Source organism: Schistocerca serialis, chromosome 2, assembly GCF_023864345.2.
Source record: "Schistocerca serialis cubense isolate TAMUIC-IGC-003099 chromosome 2, iqSchSeri2.2, whole genome shotgun sequence".
In the NCBI taxonomy this organism is placed as follows: Eukaryota; Metazoa; Arthropoda; class Insecta; order Orthoptera; family Acrididae; genus Schistocerca; species Schistocerca serialis.
Genome location: NC_064639.1, coordinates 975,794,282 through 975,817,269, shown reverse-complemented (window position 1 = coordinate 975,817,269; position 22,988 = coordinate 975,794,282). Strand labels below are relative to the sequence as shown.

Sequence of the window (22,988 nt, the reverse complement as noted above, 5' to 3'; positions counted from 1 at the left end):
TGAGAATAGGGAGGAAGTGATACGAAAGAGCGGCTGGAAACTGTTGGATGGATGATGGGGGGACAGTAGGTTACCATGAGTTGAGGCAGCGATAATTTTGGGGGTGGAGAATGTGTTGTAAGGATAACTCCATTCTGCGAACTTCAGGAAAGCTGGTGATGGAGGGGAGGATCCAGATGGCCCAGGTTGTCAAGCAGCCAGTGAAATCAAGCATGTTACGTTCAGCTGCACGTCTGCCACATGGTGGTCTACTTTGCTGTTGGCTAATTTGGTGGTGGCCATTCATCCTGATGGACAGCTGGCTTGTAGTCAAACCAACATAAAAAGCTGTGGAATGATTGCAGCAGAGCTGATAATGACATGGCTGCTTTCACAGGTTGCGCAGCCTCTAAATGAGTACAACAAGCCTGTGATAGGACTGGAATAAGTAGTGCTCAATGGATGAATTGGGCAGGCTTCGCACAGGGTTGTGATCCCTGTGACAAGAAGTGGGATTGGGAGTGCCATATGGATGGACTGGGATGTCTTTGGTAATCCATCAAGGAAAGTGGGACTGCAGACAGACACATAGTACTTGAATAATGATAACAAAACCTGCAAGTGTTTTTGACTCAAACAAAATTAATGCTTTGAATATAATAGAGGGAAACATTCCACGTGGGAAAAATATATCTAAAAACAAAGATGATGTAACTTACCAAACGAAAGCGTTGGTATGTTGATAGAGACACTAACAAACACAAACACACACACAAAATTCAAGCTTTCGCAACCCACAGTCGCTTCGTCAGGAAAGAGGGAAAGAGAGGGAAGACGAAAGGATGTGGGTTTTAAGGGAGAGGTTAAGGAGTCATTCCAATCCCGGGAGCGGAAAGACTTACCTTAGGGGGAAAAAGGGACAGGTATACACACACACACACACACACACACACACACACACACACACACACACACACACACACATATATACAGACACAAGCAGGATGTGGTTCAGTTGTTCCAGTCTGAGCTGGTACTGGGTGATGTAGGGGGCACACCTTTGTAGCTGGTTCTTGGGGGTGGTGGGAGAATTAAGGGTGTGTGGTGAAATGACATAGGGGATGTGTTTGTGGACTCATCTGGATGATAGTGCCTGCCTGTGAAGGTTTTGGTGAGATCTCTGAGCATACGGGGCAAGGGAGATCTTGTCACTGCAGATATGCTGTCCCTAGCATGCCAGGTTGTATGGGAAGGTTTTTTTTTGTGTTCAGGGGATGACAGCTGTCAAAATGCACATAATTTTGGTGTGGTTGAAGAGGATGAGGTGAAGCAGATAGGAGAGAAGGTGTTGAGGTTGTGAAGGAATGAGGACAGGGTGTCTTGGCCCTGAGTTCATGCCATGATGATATCATCAATGAACCTAACCATACTAGGAGTTTGGTCTCTTCGGAAACTAGGAAGGTCTCCTCTAGATGGCCCATAAACAGATTGGCATCGAGGGTGCCACACAGTTGCCCATGGCCATGTCTGTATACCTTTCCTTCAAAGAAGAAGTAGTTGTGATGATAAAGTTAGTAAGATGCATGAAGAATGATGCAGTGGTTTTGGAGTGAAGGATATTGGGAAAGGTAATGTTCAATAGCAGTAAGACCACTATCATGAGGGTTGTTGGTGTATAGGGAAGTGGCATCAACAGAAATGAGTAGGGATTGCAGAGGTAAGGAGGTGGGGATGGTGGAGAGTCTTTGAAGGAACTGGTTGGTATCTTTGACGTAGGAGGCTAGATTGTGGTTGGTTGGTTGAGGGTGTTGGTCAGTGAGGGCCGAAATTCTTTCAGTGGGGGAACAATAACCAGCTAGAGTGGGACATCCAGAATTGTTGGGGTTGTGGATTTTGGGGAGCATGTAGAAGGTGGGTAAGTGGGGTGTTCGAGGAATGAGGAGGGAAATAGATTTAGGGGAGAGGTCCTGGGAAGGGCCTAAGGCGTTAAGCAGGGATTGCAAGTTATGTTGGATTTCTGGGATGGGATCACTCTGACAAAGTTTATAGGTGGAGTAGTCATGTAATTGGAAGAGGTGTTCCACCACGAGAATTAACTGTGACTCATAATGGCATTGGTGGAACCTTTTTCTGCAAGCAGGATGGTTATGTCAGGATTTGACCTGAGGTTGTTTATGGCTGTCCTTTTTTCTTCTGAAAGGTTGGTGTTCTGAGGAAGGGACCTGGACAAGAATGGTGAGGCGAAGTCAGAGGTAAGGAATTCCTGGAAGGTGACCAGGGACTGTTAGGTGGGACACAGGGAGGATCAAGGTTGGATGATGGTATTAACTGGGAGATGCAGGGTTCAATGTCAGCATTGGGTTGGCTTTGGTTGGAGGGACTGGTGGCATAGAAGTGTTTCCGCTGTAGGGATCAGGGGAAAGGGAGTAAATTTTTGACAAGTCCACTTGGTTAAATTTGGGTGCATTGCTGAAGGTGAGGCCCTTGGATAGGACTGAAACTTCTGTGGGGCTTAGGGTTTTGGTGGAAATGTTAACAACAGTGTTCAAGGACTGTTTTGTCTCTAGATTTAGTGGAGTGTTGGTAGGGAGTTTTGGAAGATATGACAAGTTGAAAAGATCAGCTAGGCAGGGTCTGGGTGCTATGAGGAGTTGACGAGGAGGAAAACTGTGGGTAGGACAGGTACTGGACAGTGGTGCTCTGAGTGGACAGCAGGTTTTTAGCAGGTTGGATAACTTGTGGAGGTGGAGTCTGGAATGCTCCTGCATGTGCTGGAGAGCAAGGGATTCAATTTCAGAGAGGTGATGTAGGTAGCAGAGGTTGCAGGGCATCAGTATCTTGCAGAGGGAGCAAGCCTGTGGCAAGGAGATGTGTTTTTGCAGTACTAGGTTTGTGAGGGTTAGGGACTGGCAGAATCTGTAAAGGTTAAGACCATTGTGAAAGGAAGGGGTGGAAAGGAATTTTTATGGTTGGGCCATAGGGGGTGATTTCATGGTTTATGCAGAATTTAAGAAACAGGATGTGGGACTGGGTTTATGCCAGGGAAAGGGGTACCTGTTCTGAACTGGTGCAGAATGATGGTGCAAGGGTCTATTGGGACAGGGATGGCATAAGGGAAACAGGAATGACGTGTAAATTGACAAATGAAGTTGTTAGGGGGTTGTGGGGGGAACTGGATAACAGAAAACACACACAAAAATTACATAAAGACAAGCAAAAGCAAGAACAGATACATAAAAATATCCACAAATATGTTAAAAAGTACACAAATGTGAGGACAAAAGGAATGGATGAGATACGGGAGTAAGTGTGTGTTGGGATAAAAGAAGAGAGGGAAAGGGGATTGGTTAGGTCTAGGATCATAATTTTGTGTGGCACGGGTGGAAAATAAAATGTGAAAATACACGAGGATGAGGGAGGAAGTGGGATCAAGAGCTATTATTATTATTATTATTATTATTATTACTACTGGTGGGAAGAATTTGGGTCGTCAGAAGCTGCATCAACACTCCGCATAGTCACTTAGCCGTGTGTCGTGCGCAGATGAGATCATTCATACAGTGTGGCTTGGAAGTTATGTGCTGCTTGGAAAGTAATGAATAAACATGGAAAATAAGAAAAGAATGAACACAAAGAAGAGTACTGCAATCGAGAATAGTTACAAAGGAAAACATCAGAATTGTGGGAGGCAAGAAAAGTCACTAGGCAATTTCAAACAATGAAAATTTCAGTTTGGAATATCAATAATTTAAGGAAAAGATAATTGCTACTCACTGTAAAGATGACACATTGAGATCCAGGCACACATAATTGCCATGTCCTGCCACCTGTGAAACCAGCCATGTCATATATCACCTCTAATGCAATCTGTGCACACTTTTTTTATCAGTATGAATACCAACTGGCTATCCACCAAGATGCATGGTCACCATCAAACCGGTGCCAAGAGCAAAGTAGACCACCCTTTGGCACAACATGCTGCTGAACGTAACATGCTAGATTTCAATGTCTCCCTTACAACATGGGGCATCTAAATTCTCCCCTCCACCACCAGCTTTTCTGAACTACGCAGTTGGGAGTTATCCTTACAACACATTCTCCACTCCTGAAATTATCCTGGTCTCAACCTATGGTAACCTACTGTCCCCACACCTTCGATCCAGCAGTTTCCACCTCTTCTGTCCTATCACCTCCTCCCTATTCTCGTCCCCTCATCCTCTTTGTGTGCCACTCTCTGCTAATTCCCCTGCCTATATTTTCCCTTCCCTGCATCTCTCCTTTTCCACTCCCCCCTCCCCTAAAGCCTCCTGACAGTGCACCTGTTGGCAGTCTAGTCCCTGCATGCTCCGCCAGACAGTGGTCTTCTCTCTCCTGAGCCGTACCTTGCTATCTCTTCCCCTTCCCCACACCATCCAGATTTCCGCTCCCGTCCTATGTGCCAGTTGCATTCCAGTCCAAGCTGCAGGTGATGGTGGTCATGTGTGCATGTGATATGCTTGCATGTGTAAATGAGTGTATGTTTGTTTCTTTTTCTGGAGAAGGCTTTGGCTGAAAGCTAATTGCATAATGGTTTTTTAGTTACACCTGTTTGCAATTCAATGTGTCATCTTTTCGGCGAGTAGCAATCTGTCTTCCCCTCATATTGTTGATATTTCAACCAGGAGTTTCCATTGTTTGGAAATTGAGGATTGCTTGCCTCGTACTCCGGCCAACAAGTATGTAGTGTTTAGGCAGTTACATACATGTGCTCAGATTACTCTTGGGCTAGGCTCCAGTTTGCCTCACATGCATCACAAAAATATACTTAAAATTTGAAAACATTCAGAACAGAAGTCACACAATTCACTGGCACACACATATATTGCATATTATTATGAGAAACTGTGTGTTAATATCTATAAGATCTGTAACATGATTACTGACCTCATTTTTGGATAAATCGACATATATCATGCTGCTGTTAGCCAGTGGACAGGCCCCTCCGAGACCTAAGCCAAAGAGTTTCCTTATTGACCAATTTGATGAACCAAATGAAAGGATTGCAATGTCGTATACAAGGGAAACAGTTTGCTGAAGTTCCAGGGAAATCTTGTTACAAATTTCATCCTGCAGCATATAATTGTGAAACATGTCATAGTTTTATCTTTTTTAAGTAAACACAATTACAGTTGGTGATATGAAAGTAAGAAATCTAAATGTATGGAAATGGTCACATCTTGAAATACTTACAAAGAATAGAACACAAGTGAACGATGAAGCATAAGAGATGCATGCAATGAAATTAGAAACTTAATACAAAATACACTTAAAAATATGATTACTGGGCAATAATAATACTAAGTATCTTACATATTACAGAAAATGAGTTAATAGTTTGCTGTGACATTAACAAATTAAAACATTTCATAGCATTACAGGCTCTGTATTCACAGTTAAGTACTACGGACAGTCTAATGTTATAGAAATTCTTTACTATTGACTGTTTACATACACTGCCATACAGAATTATGTCTCTGTATATTGCCAAAACTTTTTCTTTTTTTTTAAAAAAAAAAAAAAGAAAAACAGGTGGACGCCATGTGTAAAGTGTATCTTTGTAGCAGAAAATGATGCAAATTAGCTTGTCATTATGAAATTGGCTCACTTATTTTGCAGAGCTAACTTCACAATAAAAAGGGAGGAAAAATACATATAGGACAATATGGGAAACTTGCAATGCTTGATACTAGTAGGTATGAAAATCCACACCGGATTCTACTTCTGTTCCCCAGTCTACATCCAACCAAAAACCAGAATTACAGAAGAAAATAATTCTCCTCGGTGACAATTTTCACATAACTGAAACATCCACTGTACATGCAGCAGCACTCATTGAGCCCAGTTTGTCATTTGTAGAAATTATTAAAGTCACAAAACTGTCAAATAGGTGAGCCAGCAATTTCACTGTGCTGTTTGGAGGTTCGAATAATGTTTATAAGGATAAAACACCCATAGCTTGTTTGGAATCGGATATGTGTTTGGGTCTACTGTCACAAACTAAAGTTTTGTTCAACACTCCACACCACTACGATCTGCCATGGTGGTCCTGTGTTGATCAAGAAATAAGTGCAGGAAATCAACAGCTTGAAATAATATATAAACATTAAAAAAAATTAGTACGATACACGTAAATAGCATTGGATGTAGATTTCATACTACCAAGGTTTACATTTAAATAGAGTGGGAAATGACTAATAACTGAGAAAGTGCTAGGTGTAATAGCAAACAAGCCTCGCATACTGTAAGTACACATAAAATAATGTTAGGTTAGGATCAACTATTATATCACAAATCTTTTCTAGCGCACGTGTTAAGAACGGAAGTGAAGTGCATCAAACAGAACAGATCTCGCACTATCTTGTAATTATTCTATTTTATTCTTGCATGTCAGTATCAAATTTTTAAAAAATAAGATATATGATTTTAGCATTCTTGTATTAATGAACAATGGTTAAATAAGAAACAACTACATTTGTATGTTCCATCAGACTAATGTAGAAGTTTGAACAGTTATGGAGACATCTCAATCTGCATAAAATAAATAAATAAAAATAAAATAAAAAAAGAATTAATCATGACATCAATAATTACTGCATTGAAAGTGTATTTGATGGAGCTCCTATATTATTGCCAGGCTCCAAATTAATTTTAGTGTCTGTATACTTTACCCCTGATCACAATATTGATGCCTTTACAGAGCTACTAGATAGAATAATCTTCCACATCCAAAAATACACAAAAAAGGAAATTATAATTTTTGCGGATATTAATATTGACATTTGGATTACAATAATAAAGCCCTTAGCACATGCTAAATCTCCTCAGATCACACAAAATGTTTCGTACAAATAACAGTTTAACAAGATCGTTATCATATCTGGAGTATACAAAGAAATGTATCAACGAAAATAACAAATTTTTGAAAATATAATGTAACTGGATGGATAAAAAAATCTACTCACCAAAGTGGCAGCAGAAGGATACACAAACAGGTATTTAAATTTGCAAGCTTTCGTAGCCAGTGGTTCCTTTTTCTGGCAGAAGGGTTGACGAAGAAGGAAGAGTGGTGAAGGAGGAGGACTGGTGAGTTTTAAGAATTCTACATCCACATCTATACTCTACAAGCTACAGTGAAGTGCACAGCAGAGGATACGTTCCATTGTACCAGTTATTAGGTTTTCCTCCTGTTCCCTTCATGGATGGAGAACAGGAAGAATGATTGACTGAATGGCTCTGTGCATGCTGTAATTATTCATCTTTAAGAGGCTGCCAAAGCAGTTTCTTCAGCAGCATCACTGTGACACCCTCCCATGGGTCAGACAAACCTGTGACCATTCATGCTGCACTTCTCTGTATACGTTCAACATCTCCTGTTAGTCCTATCCAGTACAGGTCCCACACACTTGAGCAGTATTCTAGAATTGATCACATGAGTAATTTGTAAGCAATCTCCTTTGTAGACTGAATGGGGATAGTTCAGAAAAGTTGCCCAAAACCCCTGGTCAGGGGAGACTTATAAGACACGATGAGTTTTTCCTTCCCATCCTGTCTGGAAAGTCTCTATTGATCCAGAGTTATAGGAACTTTTCCAAACTCTTCTAATTTCCTAAACCTCAACAGCCCATATCCTTCACCACTCTTCCTTCTCCTTTAATCTTTCTGCCAGAAGAAGGAGCCACTGACTCCCAAAGTTTTCAAAGTTAAATACCTTTATATGTTTGTTCTGCCATTGCTTGGTGGGTAGGTTTTTTATCTTATCCAATTACACTGTAGAAATAAATATGTATGAAAAAGGCTTTTTAATACTGTATATCTGTCAGATCACAAATGGAGATGGTTAAAATTGCTGACAAATAATCCAACAGTGCAATGTGAACAACCCAAATGCAACACCTGACCAAAAATAAATAAGTAAATAAATAAGAAGAAATAATTAAGCACCCAGAAAGAGAAGAGGAAACGAAATGAAGCTTCATAGGTTGACATTATTTCAGTGATTACAATATTGAATCAAATTTACAAATAACTTGGCAGTAGGAGGTACTTCTAAGCTGACATTGGTCTGCCAACATAAACTGATTTGGTTGGGAAGGGTGTCATAAAGCCATTATATCCTCTCCTATGGGAAGCTAGTCCACAACTGTTTAAATGGTCCTTGTTATCCTGGATACTGGCACTGGGACAGAGTTGACATCTGAGCTAGTCCACCACATGTTCTATCAGAGACAGATGCGAGGATCTTGGTGGCCTTGGGAATATCTCAAGCCACTTGTGCACGGAAATTTTCCTGCTGAAAAATGACACCACAATACACCGCACGAGAGGTAACACCCGAGGATGCAGGATGTACGTGATGTGCTGTTGGAGTTCCTTCAATCACTTTCAGCAGTGACCTGAAGGCATATTCGATGGCTCGCCGCACCATGATGTCGAAAGTAACTCTGCTCTGCCTTTCCAAAGCATTGGATTATTGTGTCATGCAGCATATAGGAAACAAACACTCGTCAACCATTTAAAGTGTCAGTACAGGTATTTGACGGCAGGTGGAGTGTTAAACAGTCCAAACAGCATAACTTTAAACTCATAGGGGCTACAAGGAGTTATGAAGGCATTCTTTTCTCAGTCAGCATCATCAACCACGATTTTCAAAAATGGTTCAAATGGCTCTGAGCACTATGGGACTTAACATCTGAGGTCATCAATCCCCTAGAACTTAGAACTACTTAAACCTCACTAACCTAAGGACTTCACACACATCCGTGCCTGAGGCAGGATTCGAACTTGCGACCATAGCGGTCGTGCGGTTCCGGTCTGAAGCGCCTAGAACTGCTCGGCCACTCTGGCTGGCACCACAATTTTCCAGTAGCCTTTCTGCATGGGCATTGCTGAGAAATACTTTGCTCCTTTCAAGCAGTGTAGGGTGTCATCATTGTGCAGCAATGGATAGATATCTATCTTCATGGTTTTATTCAGCTGTCAGTAGTCGATGCAGAAATGCCGTTTGTTGTCCTTCTCCTTCACACGCTCCACAAGAGAGGACCAAGGACACTCTGAAGGTTCAATGATGTCATCTTGCATCATCTCCACTTCCTTCCAGATTATTTGTTGTTCAACTGATGACACACTACATGAGCGCCGGCTAATTGGTGGATTGTCCCGAGTGTTGATAGGTGATCCAGCATAGGTCTTTTGGTCTGTCTTCACTTCACACTGTATTTGAAAGTAATCAAAAACTGGCTCACAATGGCTATCACTCACTAACGTTGTTCCTTGGCCAGGACGGATTCCATTAGCAGTTTCATCGTAGCTTCCCCCCTACACTGTCTGTAGTGGTAGATGAACAGAATTTCATCAATGAGGCTAAACTGCCTTTCCTGGACTCACTCAGATGTCCCAGGGCACATACTTTTAAGGATGAGTTTTGGCTACGCAAGACAATCAGCAAACTGAAGTTTTCCTTTTGTGGCTGCTTGTGACAAATAATGACTACCTATAAAGCTTATGATCATTGTTGGCATGTAGATTTATTTTGTGAGCCTCAGAAGCTTTTTACAATCTGGGCATCTCAACTGACATCTGGAATTTGTCTCATTGATGACAGCAGGATACCAATATCTTCAATGTCAAACAATTGCCCAGAGCAATCTCTGCTATGCATGCTTATTGGAATAGCCATTTCAATCTGGAGCTTTGATCTACCACAGTTGATGACTTCTTGTGCTGCCTGCAAGAAGCCCCATCCAAGAATAACGTAATGACCACATTCTGTTAAAAGACACGTTTGAAGGGCAGTATTCCGCCATTGATAATTATTTTTGCAATACAAGTTCCCGTTGGTTGGATGTATTTCCCATTCGTGATTTTCAGCACTATCACTTTTGTATCATGGAACACTTTCCTATTTAGTTGATGGTGATAAGCATTTGACATTACAGAAAAGGAAGCACCCAAGTTGACTAGTGCCTGGATAGGGTGGTCGCTGCTGATGACATCCATAAGATTTCCTAACATGATAGTGATGGTTGTCCTCGGAGGATTTGCACTGTTGGTAGCCTGACACCCATTGATGTTTGCCTCACTTAGTTCTCCTGAATTCCACACCTAGGCGATCAACTGGCACCTTTATGACAACAGGGAATGGCTATGGCATGTTGGGGAGTGTCCTTGTCCAGTGTACAGTGATGGGTTTCATCCCACAGGGCAACTAAAATCATCTGCAAGTGACTACTGCGAATAGAACAGTTGTGACAGTTGATGTCTGGCAGTGTAGTAGGCATTGAAAACTTGCCTTCTTTCTCTGCAGTAACATACTACATGTCTAGGGTGTCCACAGTGGAAGCACATTGGTGTGTGATGCTTGGTACAGGAGTCGGCTGCATCTGCCAGGTTGTCATTGGATGGCTGTGACATAAGTCAAAGTTGGCTGAGTCCATTCCTCTTGGCCCATTGGGTTGGTGGCGGACAGTGGTGCTAAAGATTGATACATCTCTTCTTCAGGATTCTCTATTACCTTCTGATGTATTGGGTTGACATTCAGGCTGATATCTCTTGCTTACCAGTCCGACAGTTCTGATTGTTATAAAATGCTGTATCTGTTCTCTCACTACCTGGTCTCTGACAGAAGTGAGGTCGCGGTGGTCTTCCAAAACTGTCATAGAGACCATATGTGGAAGCTGGTTATACATCTTTCATCCAATTTGTTTCTGTTGCATTTCCTCAATGTGCTGGTACCACTTCATGAATTCCTCAGTAGTTGTGACATCCTTTACCATACGTGTCTTCTGCAGCTCCTTTCATCAGTTGTGAGGTTTTGTTAGTTTCAATCATATTTTCATTTACAATGTAGCATAGGACCAAAACATTCTGTAGGCATGGCTGTGTCATTTCACCACGAGACTGGGTGCTGTTTTTCAATTTTTCTTCTGCTGATTGTCAGCAAATGTTTTCTTCAGTTCAGCTTAAAATTTATCTCCACTATTGAGCTTCTCTTCATTGTTATCTAAATACTGCTGTGCTGTGCCATGCAAGTAAAAACTAGCCACTTGTCAAACACATCATGTCCACCACTTACTGCAGGCTTGGAATCCATTGGTCTCCTGAATAGACAGACAGTGGGAATGATGTGCAGCTTGTACTCCATTTCCCGTATGTGTAAGCCACGGCTTTTTTGTTGCCTAACTGGAGCAACAGTGTTTTAGATATTTTGAAATATCTGTCATCTCAACCAAACAGTGCTACGTTGTAACCACACTTAAGTCCAAATCTGAGAGCAGGGTAACACAAAAAACACATTTATTATAAATATCGAGGTACAGCTGGAACAGAATTAACCCCTTGGAAGGAGAGTGCAGCTATTTAAACAAATATTGAATATTCCTGAATGCTGGTATTTATTTATGAAGACACTGAATATTCCAGAATATAAAAAAGTAATATATTTCAAAAACTTTCTGTTGTTGTTGTTGTTGTTGTGGTCTTCAGTCCTGAGACTGGTTTGATGCAGCTCTCCATGCTACTCTATCCTGTGCAAGCTGTTTCATCTCCCAGTACCTACTGCAACCTACATCCTTCTGTATCTGCTTAGTGTATTCATCTCTTGGTCTACCCCTACGAGTTTTACCCTCCACGCTGCCCTCCAATACTAAATTGGTGATCCCTTGATGCCTCAGAACATGTCCTACCAACCGATCCCTTCTTCTGGTCAAGTTGTGCCACAAACTTCTCTTCTCCCCAATCCTATTCAATACTTCCTCATTAGTTATGTGATCTACCCATCTAATCTTCAGCATTCTTCTGTAGCACCACATTTCGAAAGCTTCTATTCTCTTCTTGTCCAAACTATTTATCGTCCATGTTTCACTTCCATACATGGCTACACTCCATACGAATACTTTCAGAAATGACTTCCTGACACTTAAATCAATACTGGATGTTAACAAATTTCTCTTCTTCAGAAACGCTTTCCTTGCCATTGCCAGCCTACATTTTATATCCTCTCTACTTCTACCATCATCAGTTATTTTGCTCCCCAAATAGCAAAACTCCTTTACTACTTTAAGTGCCTCATTTCCTAATCTAATTCCCTCAGCATCACCCGACTTAATTAGACTACATTCCATTATCCTTGTTTTGCTTTTGTTGATGTTCATCTTATATCCTCCTTTCAAGACACTGTCCATTCCATTCAACTGCTCTTCCAAGTCCTTTGCTGTCTCTGACAGAATTACAATGTCATCGGCGAACCTCAAAGTTTTTATTTCTTCTCCATGAATTTTAATACCTACTCCGAATTTTTCTTTTGTTTCCTTTACTGCTTGCTCAATATACAGATTGAACAACATCGGGGACAGGCTACAACCCTGTCTTACTCCCTTCCCAACCACTGCTTCCCTTTCATGTCCCTCGACTCTTATAACTGCCATTTGGTTTCTGTACAAATTGTAAATAGCCTTTCGCTCCCTGTATTTTACCCCTGCCACCTTTAGAATTTGAAAGAGAGTATTCCAGTCAACATTGTCAAAAGCTTTCTCTAAGTCTACAAATGCTAGAAACGTAGGTTTGCCTTTCCTTAATCTTTCTTCTAAGATAAGTCGTAAGGTCAGTATTGCCTCACGTGTTCCAGTGTTTCTATGGAATCCAAACTGATCTTCCCCGAGGTTGGCTTCTACTAGTTTTTCCATTCGTCTGTAAAGAATTCGTGTTAGTATTTTGCAGCTGTGACTTATTAAGCTGATAGTTCGGTAATTTTCACATCTGTCAACACCTGCTTTCTTCGGGATTGGAATTATTATATTCTTCTTGAAGTCTGAGGGTATTTCACCTGTTTCATACACCTTGCTCACCAGATGGTAGAGTTTTGTCAGGACTGGCTCTCCCAAGGCCGTCAGTAGTTCCAATGGAATATTGTCTACTCCGGGGGCCTTGTTTCGACTCAGGTCCTTCAGTGCTCTGTCAAACTCTTCACGCAGTATCGTATCTCCCATTTCATCTTCATCTACATCCTCTTCCATTTCCATAATATTGTCCTCAAGTACATCGCCCTTGTATAGACCCTCTATATACTCCTTCCACCTTTCTGCTTTCCCTTCTTTGCTTAGAACTGGGTTTCCATCTGAGCTCTTAATATTCATACAAGTCGTTCTCTTATCTCCAAAGGTCTCTTTAATTTTCCTGTAGGCAGTATCTATCTTACCCCTAGTGAGATAGGCCTCTACATCCTTACATTTGTCCTCTAGCCATCCCTGCTTAGCCATTTTGCACTTCCTGTCGATCTCATTTTTGAGACGTTTGTATTCCTTTTTGCCTGTTTCACTTACTGCATTTTTATATTTTCTCCTTTCATCAATTAAATTCAATATTTCTTCTGTTACCCAAGGATTTCTACTAGCCCTCGTCTTTTTACCTACTTGATCCTCTGCTGCCTTCACTACTTCATCCCTCAAAGCTACCCATTCTTCTTCTACTGTATTTATTTCCCCCATTCCTGTCAATTGCTCCCTTATGCTCTCCCTGAATCTCTGTACAACTTCTGGTTCTTTTAGTTTATCCAGGTCCCATCTCCTTAAATTCCCACCTTTTTGCAGTTTCTTCAGTTTTAATCTACAGGTCATAACCAATAGATTGTGGTCAGAGTCCACATCTGCCCCTGGAAATGTCTTACAATTTAAAACCTGGTCCCTAAATCTCTGTCTTACCATTATATAATCTATCTGATACCTTTTAGTATCTCCAGGGTTCTTCCATGTATACAATCTTCTTTCATGATTCTTAAACCAAGTGTTAGTTATGATTATGTTGTGCTCTGTGCAAAATTCTACCAGGCGGCTTCCTCTTTCATTTCTGTCCCCCAATCCATATTCACCTACTATGTTTCCTTCTCTCCCTTTTCCTATACTCGAATTCCAGTCACCCATCACTATTAAATTTTCGTCTCCCTTCACAATCTGAATAATTTCTTTTATTTCATCATACATTTCTTCAATTTCTTCGTCATCTGCAGAGCTAGTTGGCATATAAACTTGAACTACTGTAGTAGGTGTGGGCTTCGTATCTATCTTGGCCACAATAATGCGTTCACTATGCTGTTTGTAATATCTTACCCGCATTCCTATTTTCCTATTCATTATTAAACCTACTCCTGCATTACCCCTATTTGATTTTGTGTTTATAACCCTGTAGTCACCTGACCAGAAGTCTTGTTCCTCCTGCCACCGAACTTCACTAATTCCCACTATATCTAACTTCAACCTATCCATTTCCCTTTTTAAATTTTCTAACCTACCTGCCCGATTAAGGGATCTGACATTCCACGCTCCGATCCGTAGAATGCCAGTTTTCTTTCTCCTGATAACGACATCCTCTTGAGTAGTCCCCGCCCGGAGATCCGAATGGGGGACTATTTTACCTCCGGAATATTTTACCCAAGAGGATGCCATCATCATGTAATCATACAGTAAAGCTGCATGCCCTCGGGAAAAATTACGGCTGTAGTTTCCCCTTGCTTTCAGCCGTTCGCAGTACCAGCACAGCAAGGCCGTTTTGGTTATTGTTACAAGGCCAGATCAGTCAATCATCCAGACTGTTGCCCTTGCAACTACTGAAAAGGCTGCTGCCCCTCTTCAGGAACCACACTTTCTACAAATGATAAATACCAAGCAACAAATAACTGCTGGTGGTCAGGTACGAATTGGAGACCCCCAGCACACCAACCAGTGATGCTTGCTAAATGCAACTTAATAATCACTGAGATGACAAAATACATCGGACAATGATATGCACACATACAGATGGCGGTAGTAGTCATGTACACAAGGTATAAAAGGGCAGTGCGTTAGTGGAGCTGTCATGTAAACTAAGGCAATTCATGTGGCAGGGCTTCTGATATGATTAAGCATGCACAACAGGAATTAACAGACTTTGAATATGGAATAGCAATTGGAGCTATACGCATTGGACATTCCATTTCGGAAATCATTAGGAAATTCAATATTCCGTGATCCACAGCATCAGGAGTAAGCCGAAAATATACAATTTCAGGCATTATCTCTCACCATGGACAATACAGTGGCCGAGAGGCTGCACTTAACGAGCGAGAGCAGCGAGATTTGCAAAGAGTTGTCAGTGCTAACAGACAAGCAACACAGTATGAAATAATCACAGAAATCAATGTGGGACACATGATGATTGTATCTGTTATGAAAGTGTGGTGAAACCTGGCATTAATGAGCTATGGCAGCAGACGACCGATGCGAGTGCCTTTGCTAATAGCATGATAGTGCCAGCAGCACCTCTCCTGGACTTGTCACCATATCGGTTGGACCTTAGGTGACTGAAAATCCGTGGTCTGGTCAGCCAAGTTCCGATTTCAGTTGGTAAGAGCTGATGGTAGGATTCAAGTGTGGTGGAGACCCCACAAAGCCATGGAACCAAGTTGTCAACAAAGCATTGTGCAAGCTGGTGGTGGCTTCATAATGGTGTGGGCTGTGTTTACATGGAATGGACTGGGTCCTCCGGATTTTTGGCTAGTTGAAGACTATGTTTCCAAACAATGATGGAATTTTTAAGGATGACAATGCACCATGTCATCAGGCCACAGTTGTTTGCTACTGGTTTGATGAACATTCTGGAAAATTCGAGCATATGGTTTGGCCACCCGTGTCGCCCAACATGAAGCCCAGTGAACATTTATGAGACATAATCGAGAGGTCAGTTCGTGCACAAAATCCTGCACTGTCAACACTTTCAGAATTATGGATGGCTACAGAGACAGCATGGCTCAATATGTCTGCAGGGGACTTTCAATGACTTTTTGAGTCCATGCCATGTCGAGTTGCTGCACTACGCTGGGCAAAAGGAGGTCCGACGCAATATTAGGAGGTATCTCACGACTTTTGTCACCTCAGTGTACAATTGTTATAATTTATTATTCTATAAAGTGTTTTTTGCTCCTCTGTCTACCCAGTATTTCTTCATTCTTCTACTTTTTTTCTTAAGTTAAGATTACCCTTTCAGTAGATATTTTACTTATCTTCATTTACAGCCTGGTTTGTGTGTCAGCAGTATTTAGGTTTTGTCTTTTGTTTTTAAGTCATCTACTGTAATTTTGATTTCTCTTACATCTTCCTTAATTTTTTTACTCTTAACTAATCCTCAAGTTTCCTAATAGCCTCTTACTAATTCCATTTACTGGCGTTCTGATCAGATGTCCAAAGAACTGTGCAACAGTTCTTCACACTGAAAATTATCATCAGAAACTACCATTTTTACTGGATGAAGGCACGTACCAGAAGTTCAATCATGATTCCACACAGTGCATTAACAAAATGATGGGGAAATTCAAATGATTCTGGTGTGTGAGATGAAGTAATTAATAAATTACTGCCATCTGCTATCCAGCCTCCAAGGATTTATGGATTGCTAAAGATACATAAAAAAGAACTTCCACTGTTATGGTTGCTTACAGACGTCTGAAACATCTGCACCCAAGGTGGGACAGAGTGCACCACATTATTAATTCAGGAACATTTATGAAAACATGTAAGAAACTTAAGATAAGTCATAGCAACATACTGCTTAACCTGGATATAGTGTTAATTTCTACAAGGATTTCTCTGCAAGACACTCAGACTATGGGTCAAATAGTTTCAACCATGCACTGTCAAACTGTTCTGTCACACTCTAATGACAATGTACTTTCTGTACTGAAATGAAGATTACAAAATGACAGATGGCCCAAGGATGTGACCTCGATTGTCATTGGCTGTTACAAATTTTTGTGTGGAACAGATTTTCTGTGAAATGAGCTCTAAAGTCCACACTAATGCACCTATTTTGTTACGAGGCTGCACTGAAAATTGGATGGGAGCAAGTTGGAACTGTATGGAGGATGATCGATGACAGTTGGCCCAAGGTGTCCGAGTCTTGTAGATGTCGCAGCACTTGTGTGTGCAATGTCATCCTGAAGGAGAGGGTGCTCCATGTGTGGACAATCTCTTCGAATTAAATATTCGATTACAGCACACTGTTTTTCATGCACCAACATAGTTAAGTTACACACCACCATGTTATGCACTTCAATTCAGGGTCCTATAGTGACAGAGGCCTCTAAATATGTGCACATGAAGAATTAAGAATAAATGTGTAGAATGTTAATAACATTTGTTTTACTTAAAAAGCTTTAAGAGTTTTCACCCAAAAAATTCAGAGGCATTGTATCTTAGGTGTCTCCACAATACATTCTTTATACGGTCTCACTGTGGAATGACACTTCAGCATGAATACTCAATGAATACTGATAATCCCAAAATTAAAATAATATACTGTGAACACAGAGATGGCAAACTAAGCAGAATATGGACACCTGGGTTGGTTACTCAGTGTGAAAGCCAATCCATGCTGACAGGTTTCCATCACCCTGTGCACAATAAATCTGTCTTGCACATTAATTCATAGGGCTATCATAATTTTCGACAATGATCGTCTCCTACTTGAAGTCAAGAGTTTAAGATATATTTTAGATAGATCATTGTTCACTTTTAGGTGCAATCAGTAATGGTTGATTCATAATCTGACTAGGATTAGCCAACAGCATTCCTTTCTTACCATGGAGCAATGACCACCACAACAGGATGTCTTCTCAAGGAAGAGTTGAGAATTGTGTTCTCTTCAACTTTGAAGATTCAGGTCATATTATGCAGGAGTAAAGACTAAGCAAGGAGACGTCCCCAGTGGTGGGACCAACTTTTTGTAACCAAATATATGGCGAGCTAGGTTAAGATCCCAGGTATCACACCTTGCTGCCATTGACACTGGTGGGCTCTCATCTGCAAGTAACTGAGGAAACAAAATTCAGAATATTGTGTGGCACTCAACAGCGTTAAAAAAATTATATTACATAGACCAGTTGTGTGGTGTAATAGATAGGATAAGACCTTCATTCACATGAGGTTGTGGGTTCGAACTTCGTTGGGCACATTAAATTTTTTCATTTTTAAATCTTTATCAAAATGAGTGTGATCATTATTTTTATTCAGTTAAACAGTTTAAAAATACTTTTTTATTTCTGTTTCTTTGTCACATCATTTTAATCACTGTATGAACTCTTTCTTTTGTTTAATTTTTTCTTTATATCATTCATTTTCCACTCAGAATTTCTATGAATGTGAATTTAATTACATGTATCTATTATAATATTCAATTATCTGAAAATGATGATCTATTGGTTGAAAAAACAAAAGATGAAATAACCTTTTTGTACTGACTGTACAATGGTCTGAAAAATGTATTTTTCATTACAAGAGGTGCAATTTTCTTTGCATGGTAATACATTTAAAACACAGCAAGCATTCCTATTGTGCTATGGAGAAAATAATGCTGATGAAGATTTAAAGAAAAGACGGCTTTATAAGCAAAATGAAATTCAAGCAAAATGAGGAAGAGACATAATGAATCCAATATCCTAAATGAAAAAAATAGGATAATAAAACAAATGAAATTAAATCAAAATTAATACATAAAATTAATTAAAATCACGAGAACAAAAATTTCAAGTGAAAAAAGAATTATTTGAAGAAAAATGAGAGCAAATAATGAAGTTGATATTATCATTAAAATGATGCAACAAAGTAAAGCAAATGAAAAATTACATCTAAATCAGTTAATTAATAAAAGTGATGGTCAAAGTCATTTCGATAAATATTTAAAGATAAAAAAATTTAAAGCACATGAGAAGATTCAAACCTACAACCTCTTGCATGTGAAGCCCTTATCCTATCCATTACACCGCACAACCAGTCTATATAAAATGTTATTCATGGCTGTCAATTAGCAGCTGTGAAGTACACGTTTTAAGAACAGTAATAATCAGTCGTCAGCTGCACAAATTTTTGATAAATTAATTTCTTGTCCATTTTTTTCAAATTAATTTGATATCCTCAGAAGATCATACAATTAAGCTTACATCACAAAGCAATTGTCAAGCAAACTCTTGACAATAGATTCCTTCATTAAAATTTTCACATAGTACTGTCAAGCAGTTAAAAAATAACATAAAAATGCAAAGATATGGTGAACAAAAAACTTTGCATCATAAGCAAAACATTAAAAAACCACAGTATATACGATGATTAATATCAACAGACTGATCTGAAGTAATTATGCGAAGTTTTTTTTGGTCACCATATTTTCACATTTTTTTACGTTTCTTTTTAACTGCTTGACAGTACTACGTAAAAATTTTAATGAAGGGCTCCATCATCCACAGTTTACTAGACAATTCCTTTTTGATGTAAGCTTAATTGTATGATATTGTAAGCATGGCAAATTAATTTGCCAAAACTAGTCAAGAAGTTAATTTAATAAAAATGCATGCAGCTGATGACTCATTATTTCTATTCTTAAACAGTCTGTGTAATATAACTTTTAAATGGTATCGAGAGAAACACAAAACTCCACATTTTTTTTTTCATTAATTACTCCAAAAAGACAGCCCAACTGGGGACCTCTCCTTTTAAGTGTTAGCATTCTTGATGGAGGCAGTATTATCTGTGAACGTAAAAGTATTTACATGGGACATACTAACTGTACTATTTCTGAATGTTTTGCTGAACACATGTACCATATAAAACAAAGAGAGCTAAACAAGTCGTCAGTGGCACTACACTGCATGGAAACTGCTACACCTTACTGGGATTCAATTATTAAAAAAGCCCCGTATGTTCAATTAATGCATAACAGTACTATCAATAGGGACCAGGACAAAGCACCTGTACTTCTACACAAATTTCACATATTGCCTCCCAAAATTGTGTCAAACACAGCATTACTAATGCAAAAAGATAAGGCAATCAGTTTAAAGCATTTTGATTAAATGCCTAATCTTACAACAGTTACAAACAAAAGAAAAGAGATCAAATAATTGATAAAGGCAAAGTCACACAATTCACACATCTTTCATTGCTATACCTACTATTGCCTTTATTTCATTTCTGACAAAGGAACGTCCAGTCACAAACATCATACTTATAATCTGCTTCTCTATTATTTTTCTGCTAATTACAATATTTATTTCTGTTTCTGTTGAAACTGTTGTGTCTGCTGAAACTGCGTTACCTGTCTAATATATAACAATTCTTCTTTTTCCTTCAATTCTGCGTTTTGAGATGGAGAAGTGAGGAGGCAAATGAATATCATTTTGTATGTATAAGAAAGGAAAATCTGGTCCAGATGGCATTAGCAGGTTGGTAAAACTTTAAGGGCAAATGATGGACTTCAAATGCTGCTTATAAAGTGACAAACATAACGGAGAGATGAAATAAACACTCAGGCCGCTCAGAGATAGTTTCTAAGACAACCAGTATTTGTGGTGGAAAATTATACTTCCTTTGCAATTTCATTACAGCACGTAAATAGTAGAACACATTATACAGGCTTTGCTGTATGTGCTTAGAGCCTCTGATAGCTCACATGACACACACACTGAAATGTGAAATTTAAAATTTCTCCAGCAAATTAAATGTTCGAAGAGATTTCGGGATTGCAGCCGGTCATCGTAAACTTCATTCCACGATATTTCACCTGCCAGTCATCTTCAGATGAGCCATCTAAGATTGATGAAAACATTCTCCACTCTGCCTTATATAGTGTGCTGATAGTGTTGCTGTGCATGCATCAGAATCACGGTGACAGAAAGACCACACTGCCCGGTGGCAGTGCCCTCGCCAGTGGAAATGCTAGGCTCAGCTGTCTTTGGCGTTGAGGCTTGCTGCAGTTATTGGAGTGTTCTGGCATCTTCATCTGGAACGAATCTTGGAAATAATGGGATTCCACACTTTATCCAGCTGGTAGCTGCTGTCGCAGTTCATTAGATTTTCCGCGATGTGTATTTCAATGGATTCTTTTATAACTGAGTCCCAAAAAGACATTGCTGTGGCCAAAATTAATGCTCTGCCATACTCCTTTGAATGTCCATTGGAGATACAATGTTCCACAACTGCACAATTGTTAGGTTGCAGAAGGTGAGTCAACGTTTATGCTCTGTGCAACATTCTTCCACTGTGCGTGTTGGTTGTCCTATATAGGCTATACCACACTGGCAAGGTACCTTGTAAATTTCTACCTCCCGCAATAACAAATTATCCTTCACTGATCACAGCAGGTCTGAAATCTTAGATGGTGGGTGGAAAATCACTTTCACCTGAAAATTATTAAGGATTCTTGCTATTTTGAAGGAAATATTTCCAACGAAGGGAAGAAAACCTAGGGACTTTCCTGGTGTGTTCTCCTCTTCATCCACGTTCCCGGTTCTTAGCTGAGAATGCCCTGTTAATTGGCCGGGTCGAGTATCCATTGTCTCTGAATGCTGTCCTTAATTGCGCAAGCACTTTAGGTAAACTATCTATATCCAACACTGTATGGGCCCTGTGTACAAGGGTTTTAAGCATACTCATGGTTTGGGATGGGTGATGGAAAACTGAAGAGTACAAGTACAAATCATTGTGAGTGGGCTTATGGTAAACAGAATATCCCCACAGAGCTGTCACTCTTCTGTCTAACGAAAACATCCAGGAATGTGGGACAACCACTTTCTCTAATTCCAAACCCGGTCAACAATGCCATACAATCATTTCATTTCTAATTCCAAAGTAAATCAAATGTTCTCATGAATGGAATTAAGATGATGTAAAAACTCCATTAACTTATCTTCTTCGTGGGGTCACAATAAGAAAGTATCATCCACGTATCTACAAAAACAGTTGGTTTAGAAACTGCTCATTCAAGTGCTCTTTCCTCAAAATCCTCCATAAAAAAGTTAGCTACTAGGGGAGACAAGGGGCTGCTCATGGCAACACCATCAGTCTGTTCAAAATATTCATGGTTAAACATAAAATAGGTTGAGGAAAGAGCAAGTTGAAACAAAGCAGTGATGTCCAACAAACTGTTTACCAATTAACACCAAGGAATCAGCAAGATGTACCTTTGTAAAAAGAGATACTACATCAAAACTCACTAGAAGATCTGAACTACTTAGGTGGAGAACCCCCAGTCTGTTGATAAAATCGCCAGAGTTCCATATAAGATGATTGGTTTGTGGGGTGCTCAACTGTGTGGTCATCAGTGCCCGTACAAAGTCCCAATTGTTTACACAGTCCAATCTAGCCAGTCATGAAATGATGATGGTGATGGCGACAATGATGATGATGAAATTATGAGGACAACACAAACACCCAAGTCCCCGGGCAAAGAAAATCCCCAACCCTGCCGGGAACTGAACCCGGACTCCGGGATCGAGAGGCATCAATGCTAGCCACTAGACCACGAGCTGCGGACTCTGTATATGAAGTGGACATTTGCCAACCAATAGCCTCAGTAAGAAAGCAAGATGTTTAGCTAAATCATATGTGGTGGTGTCAATATTACACACTATAAGCCGTTAATGTAGAACTTCTTTGTGCATTTTAGGAAGACCATACAGTCTTGGTGGTATGCTGCCATGTGGTCTTAACCACTTGAAGGCCTCTGGAGATAATGAGGAAGAATTCAGGAGAGTACACATCTTCCGTTGTACATGTGCTGTAGACTGGTTGTTGGTTGGTTGATTTGGAGGGAGGGGATCAAACAGTGAGGTCACTAGTCCCATCGGATTAGGGAAGGATACGGAAGGAATTCAGCTGTGCCCTTTCAAAGGAACCATCTTGGCATTTGCCTGGAACAATTTAGGAAAATCACTGAAAACCTAGATCAGGATGGCCTGATGCAGGTTTGAAACGTTGTCCTCCAGAATATGAGTCCAGTATGCTAACCACTGTGCCACCTCGCTCAGTCACATGCTGTAGGGTAGTGATCAGTCTTCATGTACATAGTATCACTAAGCAGACCATACATCTTCTCCAAATAAAAACTACAAGGGAACTGAACAGCTGAGTTACCTTTATCAGCCATCAGCACCACTATGTCCGGATCCTCTCTGAGAC

At 40.1% G+C, this 22,988-nt stretch overlaps 1 protein-coding gene across 1 annotated transcript in view; it reads right to left on the bottom strand.

The window, feature by feature from the left end:
- The window catches only part of LOC126458382 (GPI transamidase component PIG-T), a 124,644-nt gene that overhangs the window by 45,421 nt on the left and 56,235 nt on the right, over positions 1–22,988 (bottom strand). Inside the window, exon 5 of the mRNA XM_050095364.1 lies at positions 4,903–5,085. Coding sequence (XP_049951321.1) covers positions 4,903–5,085 — 183 coding nt within the window. The remainder of the gene's footprint in view (positions 1–4,902; positions 5,086–22,988) is intronic.